This window comes from Sebastes umbrosus, chromosome 14 (genome assembly GCF_015220745.1).
Source record: "Sebastes umbrosus isolate fSebUmb1 chromosome 14, fSebUmb1.pri, whole genome shotgun sequence".
NCBI classification, from domain to species: Eukaryota; Metazoa; Chordata; class Actinopteri; order Perciformes; family Sebastidae; genus Sebastes; species Sebastes umbrosus.
Window position 1 is genome coordinate 19,152,843 of NC_051282.1, and position 11,134 is coordinate 19,163,976.

The following is an 11,134-nucleotide window of genomic DNA, read 5'->3' on the forward strand; positions in this document are numbered from 1 at the left end:
GATCAGAGGAAAAATTTCCAGGCAGAGTTTCTTGCTTAAAATCGAATCAAAGGATTTGCGAGCTTAAAATGGCATCCAGCTTCTTTTTTTTTCCTCCCTTACTGTTTAATTGGAATTGCATCTAGTTCATCCAAATCATCCAAAACAATTAATTTAGATTTAATTCTATAATTATCATCAAATCGAATAATGTGCAACCTAATTTAGATAGTTAAAAATTAACGTGCGTGAAGTTAATTGAGTAATTAAACTCCTAAACTGCTGCCTATTAATTTGCCTGCCTAATTAAAAATGAATTTGATTCTGTGCTGCTAAAGTAAGCATCATTGTTGGATGGGCGTCTTGATAAGACCTGTGTCTGTTTTTAGGAAAGGGGGGGGGGGGTTGGGGTGTAGGCTATCATTAGAACACCTATATTAAGTTGGCACGCCTATGAGTTTCACTTATCTGGTTATCTAGAGTCAGGTGAGCTCCAAAATCCTCTTAGGAGACTCAAACAACATGTAAAGTTGTCAGTAAAGAGTCGTATTTAGGGAGGAAAAGATAAAGTGCAACTAGAGGTGGTTGACTTCTATTTGTTTAGCCTCAAAAAGACACTTTGAGGGGTGCAAAGAATACATGTGTGTGAATTTCTAGGCTGTACATTTGGACTTTTGAACTCTTGATTCGAGTCTAAGTAAGTGAATGAGTGAGTGTGGAGAGTTGGTGTGTGACTTTCCCATGCACTCCGTCAGTGCCACTGCTGTTTTTCTTCACCTCATTCATCAGTAGTGGATTTAAGAGCAACCCCTTAAGTGATTCTAACAACATTTAACACTCCTAAATGATAAAATAAACATCTGGCATGAAGCAACAATAGCAGAAAACAATAACGTGTGTCTGGCTCCGAGTGTAAAGTGGCTAAAAGCATCATCTCATCATAGATATAATACACTCTCCAGGCTTCAGGGTGTGTTACTGGTCATACTATCTTCCAGTCACTCTTGAGAATAAATTTAAGTGTAATCTCTAATGGCGGCAATGCTGTTTTATCTTATAAAAGGTGCTTAAGTTGAAGGGGTTATACGCATTGAGGTGACACATGCAGTGAAATATCAAATAGCAGGAAAAAAGCAGTGTTTTGTTGTTTGAGAAAGGCCAAGTTGTCTACAATATTCTCTGTAAATCCCATAAATAGTGGATATTAATATCCAAAAGCACGAGGATTGCATTGCATAATCAATGATGTTGATAACAAATCAACACGAATATGAAGCTACAGTATTTCAGTAGTTGAAAAAGCACTGTTTGGCAAATACATTATCACTATTATCACAATAAAACCAAAGCAAATTCCTAGTGTATACCTCTTACACCTGGCAATAAACACGATTCTAATTCTGATTCTGACTATTCTAAAATAAAACACAATATTTAAAAACACTGACTATAAATGCAAAAATGGTGGCAAACAATTGAAGTCCACTCATCTAGCCTATAAACATTGGGATTGTGGGGCAGTTGGGGTAGACATCTTAAAAAGTAAGTACTACCAATTCTTCTTAGAAAGGGCAAATTCTCCACAATATTCTTTAGAAATCCACATAAATGCACATTTTAGTCTATGCTCACCCATTTTCCTTGTAAAATAAAATGCTATATTTAAGTGAAACCCCTGATCAGTGCTGAGGTGTATATGCTATCTGTCATGATCTCTCTCAGCCCTCCTGGAATTCATCTCTTTGGATGGAAAGTTGAATCAATTAGTCTATAGGCCTCCTGTGCTCTTATTGATTAACATCAACAATACATAAAATGCAATAAAGACGATGTGTCCAGCTGAAAACAGACGACTCAAAACTCTCAGTGAGGGAGGGGGATAAAAAAGAAAAACCCACATATTTATTATTATTTTTCCATGTGAACAGCTGCCAAAAGGGCCAGTTATAAAAAAGGTAACAAGGCAGAGCAACAGTGCGGCTGAATGCTGGCCTTGTTCGCCTTATTATCGGGTTAATTAAAGCTAGAATCTGACAATGTCACCCGGTTGTAGAAAAACGGATTTAAATGCAATGTCTCTGGAGACTGTGTCAAGGGCTGCCTTTCATTGAGCCCCTCTCTCTGCGTGTGTATGTGTGTGTTGGGGGACAGCACATATATATGCTTGGAAATGAACGAAAAGCAATTATTGAATTTTTAGATGTTCAAAAAAAAAAAGAAAGAAAGAAATGAATGGGGAAGGAATTATTCATAAGATCTTGTCCGTGTGCGTTAAAATTAAAGTTAAAATACAAAAGAGCTTCAGAAGACGAAAGGCTGGAAGATGGATAAATAGGCGAGATCATTTCTGAGGAGTTCATTAAAATGTAAGGCTACACACACTGCAATACAGAGGGGTTGTTATTTGGGCTTGGGGGTCAAGTGACGAGCGGATTATATACTTCCTCATAATAATATTAATTAAACAATTTGCATGCTAATAGGGTAACAATTATCGCAGCTTCTGTTGAGAGATTCAGGTTATTACAACATGCCAATCCGGGTGCCAAGGGGTCAGGGAATGAGTGGGGTGCGAAATTTCAACTCTGATTAACATTATGACAGCGCCAGACTTGGGATAAATAAAGTCGAATTAATTATTTGAAAAAACCTAATGAGCAGATTTGGATTTAGGCTGGTCACATACTGAGTGCAGGGGGGTTGCACACAAGTGGAGGAGCTTTGCAATTTAGTTTCCTGACAGGAAATGTTGTAGATGATGCATATATAGGAGTATTTAGTTGCTGTTTTGTTATTATATTCTTTTAGTAGTTCCTTTATTTGGTCATATATTTTGTTGGTAGTAACTGAAGCTTTCGCCTTGTAACATTAAAATATTATAGTTTCACTTTCGCTTTGTGCCTTTTAAACACACCCATATTTCAACAATCACCCTGTTTTGTTTTACCACGTGGACTTGATTGTAAAGGTTTAATGTATTTAAATGATGATCCATAAATAACATGGGGGGGGGGAGGAGGGGTTATCTTAACTCAGGGGCCACAGTTCAATTACAGGAGAAATTAATATTTGAATACATTATATTATGAGTTATTATTGTAGTTTTCCTCATTTTCCTCAGATTTACCCATACAAAAAAAAAAAAAGATTCAAAATAATGCTAATAAACAGCTATGGCTTTAACTTTGTTAAAATATGATATTTTTGTGTGTGTACTCTGGTCTATATTATGAGTTATTATTGTAGTTTTCCTCATTTTAATCACTTTTTCTGCTACCTCTCCAAAAGATTTGCCTATACAAAAAAAAAAGATATAAAATAATGCTAATAAACGGCTTTAACTTTGTTAAAATATTATATATTTTTCCTCATTTTTAATCACTTTTTCTGCTATACTTCCCAAGAAAGATTTACAAAAAAAAAAAAAAGATACAAAATAATGCGAACAAACAGCTTTAACTTTGTTAAAACATTATATTTTTTTGCGTGTGTGTACTCTGGTCATAATATTCATCTATTTGCAGCGCCTCCACCTCCACCGCGCGTCAAAAAGCTCCGGGCTCCTCTTGGCCCAACCTATCCGCCTGTAGCGCCTCCTACCCGGGATGCTCTGAGCCTTCTTCCTCCCGGTGGTGGTGGTGGGTCCCCCGTGTTAGTTGCGATGTAGTTCTTATCAAAGCCCTCCTGTCTTGTTGTGACAGCTCTGATATTGTTTATTGAGGTGGATGTCAGCTTTAATTAGCAATCGATACAGGGGGAGCGTTTGCAGAAGAGCGCGCCTCTGACGTCACAGCCCATTACCGCCTCTCATTGGGTCTCTTATTCCCAGAGCCTGATGGGCTAATTATTGGGAGGGTTCATGTGGATAAAGTACAGCTCATCCCTCCCTTCACATCATGTCCCCTACTCGTTGGCCACACTCACTGCATGCTTTTTAAAAATTCCCCATCCAGACGTCGTTTTTTCCCTCTTTTTTTGCCTGGCGGGATGATGGACAGCAGGATACTGGATGCACCTCACGCCCAGTTCGGAGGCTCTCTCGGCGGGATGGTGGGCTTCCCGTACCATCTGAGCCACCATCACGTTTACGAATTAGCCGGGCATCAACTTCAATCTGCGTCCGCGGTTGTTCCCTTCTCAATAGACGGATTACTCAATGGTTCCTGCACGGCTTCAGTGGGCAGCTCCAACAACCTCTTGTCTTCGGGCTGCGGGATGAATGGAGATAATCAGCAGTACAAACTGTCAGGTAAGACACATTATATCATTATATACACACAACAAGCTCTCCTCTATAGGTCAGCTGCATGCACAGAGACAAAAACAGACACAAAGACAGGATATTGCAATGCAAGTTCTCCTCTTGGTGGTGTACAAGCCGAGCATCACACACACATCCTCCCACTTCATTCCCATCTCCAAAAAGCTGAAGATGCACCCAAAAAACAATGTTCCTTGTACCTATCTGGTATTAATGTTCTGGATTTATTGGGATTTGGGAGATTTATTGATAATCAAAAATAGAGAATATTATCAAATTTATTTTGAAATTTGGTTTTCAGTCATTGCTGTTTTATTATGAACAGCACTAGAACAATACTAGAGCATGGACATGCATGTGTGTTAACATCTTAAGGGTTTTTCCTCTTCATTCAGAAAAAACAGATTTTTTGATCTGCATGTGTTTATTATACACAAATGCAATCACCTTCTCCAGCTGTAAAGTTTGCAGAATTTTCTTGTAAATGCATGAAAGCAGTCTTGTTAGGGTTGTGTTGAAATGTGGTAATTTAAAAAAAAATATTCGACTCTATAGGTCGGCTGCTTGCACTGAGACAGAAACATACACAAAGACAGGGATATTGAGATACAAGTTCTCCTCTTGGTGGTGTATACAAGCTGAGCCACACACACACACATCCTCCCACTTCATTCCCATCTCTGAAAAGCTGAAGATGCAAAGCACAAAACAATGTTCCATGTCAGTCAGGAAATACTAGAGCATGGAAATGCATGTGTTTAACATCTGAAGGGTTTTCCCTCTTCATTCAGAAAAAAAGGCGACAGATTTTGATCTTGCATGTGTTTATTATACACAAATGCAATCACCTTCTTTGTTTACATTTTATTTATTACATCTACTCTACCTGTTTTACAAGTGCAATTACCTCTGTTTACATTACATCTATTTTTATATTTTATACTTCTAGTGTAACACTTCTGTTTATATTTATTTATTACATCTACTTTACCTATTTTATTTGTCTTATTATAACTGTGTGTGTTTTTACCTGTTATATATGTTTTATCTGCCTCGTTTAGTCTCGTTAAGTATTTGTTTTAAAGCACTGACCAGAAGTGGCAACTGTGAATCTCGTTGTATTTAATACGATGACAATAAAGCTTTCTATCTATCTATCATCAGCTGTAAAGTTTGCTGAATTTTCTTGTAGATGCATGAAAGCAGTCTTGTTAGAAATGTGTTGAAATGTAGTAATTTAAAAAAATATATATATTATAGGATTATATTGTTTGTTTACGTTTCTTCTCATTCTTGCTGTCAGACTCGGGGGACCCAGACAAAGATAGTCCTGGTTGCAAGAGACGGAGAACTCGCACAAATTTCACTGGTTGGCAGCTGGAGGAATTAGAAAAGGCTTTTAATGAGAGCCACTATCCAGACGTGTTCATGAGGGAGGCTCTGGCTCTTCGATTGGATTTGATAGAATCAAGAGTTCAGGTAAATATTTATTTTTGTTCCTTCATATATCATTTTAAAGCTTGTCTTTTATTCCTTTGTTTTATTAATTAATTCATGACAAAGGCTCAGTGTTTCAATTTCATGGTCCAAACTGCTGAAAAAAATAATCTTCAGATTAAGGTTAATTTTGGGTCATAACATACACCTTGTAATAATTTTTTTTAAATAATTAAAGGGACACCACTAGATGGATGTGTGCTGTTTGACCTTTCATGGCTTATGTTAGTCCAATAAATCAATTTTAATTACAGCTTTTATTTTGAAAAATAATGAAGCCTTTACTGCCGGCTAATATTTTGTCTTTTTTATTAACAACATTATTTTTTAATATATTTATCAAATATATTGACAATCTTTGTTTAACAGAAATACAAAAAAAATATTCAGTGTATATACTGACCTCAATTAGTTTAATTGCACGAGTGAATATACCGACATGATTTATTTTTATTTTAGAAGAATATATTTGTTGATGAAAATATCAAAGTGAAAAGTTTAATTGCAGAGTTTATATATATAAAAAATAATTAAGACCTGTAAATCTGACCTATACTTTAAATAAAGTTTGTTTAGCTTCATCCCAATTTTTTTAACCTTGTGTGCACAGATTTTTTTTTTTTTTTAAATCAAAGGCCTAATTAGTCAAGTCAAATTTATTTATATAGCACATTTAAAACAACATGAGCTGACCAAAACTTTACAGACATAAAGGCAGAATAAAAACAGAATAAAAACAGGTCAACAGAGCAGACAACAAAATCTCACACATATCCACAGACAGAGACCAAGATAAAATCCATGAGTAAAAGACTGTTATAATGAGCATTATAATTAAAGGCCTGCATAGAAAACAACCAGGTGTAACTTCACTATTTGTTTAATTCCCATATTGTTAAAACACTGACCCCTTTTTCTATCTAAATAATGTCCCCTTGTGCAGTGACAGAACATTTTACACGTGTCTTCTCTGCAGGTATGGTTTCAGAACCGCAGAGCCAAATGGAGGAAAAAGGAGAACACAAAGAAAGGTCCAGGTCGACCTGCTCACAACGCCCACCCGACCACCTGCAGCGGGGAGCCCATGGACCCGGAGGAGATCGCCCGCAGAGAGCTGGACCGGATGGAGAAGAAGAAACGGAAGCAGGAGCGACGCTTGCTCAAGTCCCAGAACAGGCTCGCTGCCGGGGATTTATTTCACACCCCGGGATCAGACAGCGACAGCGGCTTGTCGCATGTGACCGACAGCGACCACACTGGTCCGCCTTATGACAACCAATCGAGCTGCGACCAAACACCTCTCCACCAGACCCACCAGAACCAAAGACACTTGGACCGGGATGCTGCTGGTGCTGGATCCGAGCTGGACTCAAGCCTGTTATGCTCCAGCAGCAACATCAACAACAACAGCAGCAGCAGCAGCAGCAGTAGTGCGTCCAGCGTGCAGAAACTGAACCCTTTTAGCGTCGAGAGCCTCCTTTCTGACTCCAGACCGAGACGCAACCCGGCGGCCTTACAGTCCTCACGGCCTTTAATTGGTAAAGGACACTTCCTGCTCTATCCCATCACACAGCCACTTGGATTCATTGTTCCTCAAACTGCTCTGAAAACGACAACAACAACAACAACAACACCAGTAGCGAGCTGTGACAGTGACGCACCAGCGTCAGAGAGAAACCATACCACTGTCCGCTGCTGCTGCTCGCCGGACTCTGCAGACGCACCTCTAAATAAAGCACAGGTGGGGTCAGAGGACAAGACGCTTTCACCACACACCACTGCCTTTCCCACTGGCAAAACTCAGACCTCTGTTATTTGCAGCGATTCGACGACTTTCGCCATGCACGAACACAGTCCACAACTCATTAATAATAAGCCTGCAGTCGATGCAGACAGAAAAAAAGAGCATTTAGAGATCAAGGAGCAGCACCCTGAGTGTGTCCTCAGTGACAGTCCAGCACAAACAAAGACAACAGACTCTAAAAAAGAAGATGTCGACATGGAATAAAATCATTGGGGGTAAAAAAAAAAAAATAGTGATATAGCCTCTTAACGACACCTTTTCATTATAGGCCAAAGCTTAACCAGACATCTTTGCATCATAGGTTTTCCCCACTTTTGCTGATATTTTGACAATGGTGTGTTCTCTATCTCTCTCTCTCTCTTCTTCTTCTTCTCTCTCTCTCTCCCTCTCTGCGAGTGTGTATGTATGTGTGTGTGTGAGTCAGGAAGTCTCTAGATATCCTTTAATGTGTGATAACTTGTCAAAAAAAAAAAGACCAACAAAGATCCTCAAGAGCTGTAAAAAAAAAAGGTATTATACTATTTATATATGTAAGGTTTTTTCTTAAATAAATCTATTGTATACAAGCACCTCGAAACCGTGTGAGACCTTAAATAGCAGCACATGGACTATACAGTAGCCTACAGTAGGAAGGAAGGGCTTTTCTTAAGAAATCTCATGTTGTACTTTGTATATTGCCTTAACAAATTTATTCATCTATAAGCCCCCACTGAAATGAGGTTACGAGCCTGAGGCGAAAAAGGACCCGCTCGACTCCTGCAGAGTTTTGATATGAAAGTAATTATTTTCCCGGTGGCTACTGCAAGGGGGATTCAGTTTATTTTAGCTCAAAGGGGGTTATAATACATTACCGATTTCTAGTGATATGAAATCACATAAACTTCCAAGAATAATAGAATTAGCATGAAAAGGCCTGGGTGTCAAATTGAAATAGGAAAATAATAGCCCCGGCAGCTGGGAGTGTGTGTGTTTGTGCATATTGGATAGGAGATGGGGATTCGTGGGGAGGCATTTTCATGAGCTTTTTTTTTTTTTTTTTTCTTCCTTCCTTCTTCATCCCCCCATCTCTCTCTCCTCTCTCTCCACTTTGTCAGGGGCCCCCTTGTAGCAGGGCTATATTAAGATAGATGTTCGATGATATCCCTCATTGTTCTGTCGCTTTACATTGATGTTTCTGTGTTATCAGCCTATTGATCATGCGTCGGCTGTAATAGGACGGGCTGAGGCAAAACGTGCCTATTTACAATAGCAGAACACATTTGTTCTAATAGGGTTGGTGGTCCCTAGGGGAAAGCCATGCAGGGATCTGGGACATCTGCTCCCTTTTTGCAATATTAGCTGTGTTGACCACAATATCACGTCGACCCAAAAGGAAAAAAAATGTCAAGGCTGCTGTGTGTGCAGTGTAATAACATAAAAAAAATCTTAAAATAAAAAAAAAGCTATAGCGTCCTTGTTAAAAATCCACAAGCCCTTTAGTGTTCTCTTTGGGTCTTGATTTGCAAATAAATTGAAAATAATCAGAGAGGGGTGAGCTTTACGTCTGAGCCGGCGCAAATGAATTTCTGAGCCAGTGTCCCTTTCAAAATATTTACATAAATTTTCAAACCCATGCAGCTGTTTGCTCTAGGAAGCAATGTCTTATTAGGTTGGTGGTGGTGGTGGTGGGGGGTGCAGGGGCAGACACAGCCAACATGGCACACACACAGAAAACATGCAGGAGATTAGGCCTGCAGAGGCTGCTGAGGGTTAGAGGTGGATCCTCTGTGTCTGCATGCTGCTTTATGCTGCTTTTAAAATGTCTATTCATTTATTTATTTATTTCATCCTCCATCCATGGCACCACTCTAACTTTTCCATAATATTCCAGTCAGTTGAGTTTACATGCATCTTTTTAAAATCTCATATTAATTGAACTTTTTTGCAATGTTATCTTATTATAATTCCACTATTAACTAGGAATATTGTGACTTAATTCAATCTGGAAATTGATAAATCCATAGCTCTTTTTAATTCTGTAAAAAACATAGAAACTAAACTAAATAATATTCCAGTCAGTGGGTTTACATGATTTTTTTAAAATCTCATATTAACTGAACTTTTGCAATATTATTTTACATTTTATTATAATTCCGCTATTAACTAGGAATACTGTGACACAATTCAAGCTGGAAATTGATAAATCCATTTTTAATTCTGTAAAAAAAACATAGAAACTAAACTAAATTGTGGGATAACATGGGGCTGCTTTATGCTGTTTTTAAAATGTGTATTAATTTATTTATTTCATCCTCCATGGCACCACTTTAACTTTTCCATAATATTCCAGTCAGTTGAGTTTACATGAATCTTTTTAAAAATCTCATATTAACTGAACTTTTGCAATGTTATCTTATTATAATTCCACTATTAATTTAGGAATATTGTGACACAATTCAAGCTGGAAATTGATAAATCCATTTTTAATTCTGTAAAAAAAAAAAACTAAATTGTGGGATAACATGAGGCCGATTTGAAATAACCCCTATAAGATTTATTCGGTGTGTATTTTTCCAATGCTACTCTTTTAGGCTATTTGGGACGTATGCCCAGTTCATCCATAATTCATTAGCGCACTGAATAGGAGTATCGCTGGCTGCACATTGGTGGCCTTAAGGTGAAATTAGCGATTTGCTTAAGTAGTTAAGCTTTTTCTTGCCTTGAGAGCTGCACGCTGCACGATTCAAGACAAACTATCAATCGATATGCCCAGGCAGCCTCCAGGAGATGTGTCGTCCATGAATCATACTTTATGAATTCAATTTATACCCGGAGAAATTTTCAATTTGAACGCCTGGATCATTATGTGGGAGAGTGTAAATTGTTTTTGCTCTATTATGCATCGGACGCCATCATTTTTCTTTCTAATTACGGAGGTGTCAGGTCGGGCTGTCATGCAGACGCTGATTTTCAATTTAACTGATCATCATGCATTCATTTTCCCCATTTGATAAATCTGCTATCTCGAAGCTTTCTGCATGCCCGGAATGCTAAAAAGAGGTGCACAGATTGGCAAAGTAATAGGGGCCTGTATATGCGGCAATAAGTGCAGATCAGGCAGCTAATTTAGCACCTCCTGGTATTTCCATTTCCATTTCTCATTTCCAACTCTCAAAGGAGAGGAAAAGCAGCCCAAAGGCAGAAAAGCTGGTAGGCTTTTTCCTCCACTATCAGAGAAAGACAGAGAAAAAAATCTAACCAAAAACCTGCTTGTTTTCAACCACACATTTCCCCCTAAATTAGGATATCAAGCTTAATTAAGGCTAATAGAGTTTTCTCAGTATGTGTTAGTTTTATTTAATAGAAACAAATTTGCGCAATTAATTATGGCCATGATATTAAAGGGTCTCATTTGCAGCATTCGAGCTGCAGCCTTTAAATCATCAGCGTCTTCAGAAATAAGCCTCTCATTTCCAAAGCCAAATGACTAACCAAATGTTTTCCATCACACACATTAGATTGGGTTTATTTCCCCCCCATATTATTATAGCCAACTAAACTAGACATAAATAGCTCTCCTTTTACTTCGCTGGATGACAGAAATAAATGTTAAA

General features: G+C 38.2%; 1 protein-coding gene across 1 annotated transcript; it reads left to right on the plus strand.

Annotated features, from left to right (window-relative positions):
- The first annotated feature begins 2,988 nt into the window (after positions 1–2,988).
- Positions 2,989–8,118, plus strand: uncx (UNC homeobox). Its single transcript, XM_037793614.1, has 3 exons — positions 2,989–4,228; positions 5,544–5,719; positions 6,714–8,118. Exons 1-3 carry the CDS (start codon positions 3,907–3,909, stop codon positions 7,743–7,745), a joined length of 1,530 nt encoding a protein of 509 aa, XP_037649542.1. The 5' UTR covers positions 2,989–3,906; the 3' UTR covers positions 7,746–8,118.
- The last annotated feature ends 3,016 nt before the right edge of the window (positions 8,119–11,134 follow it).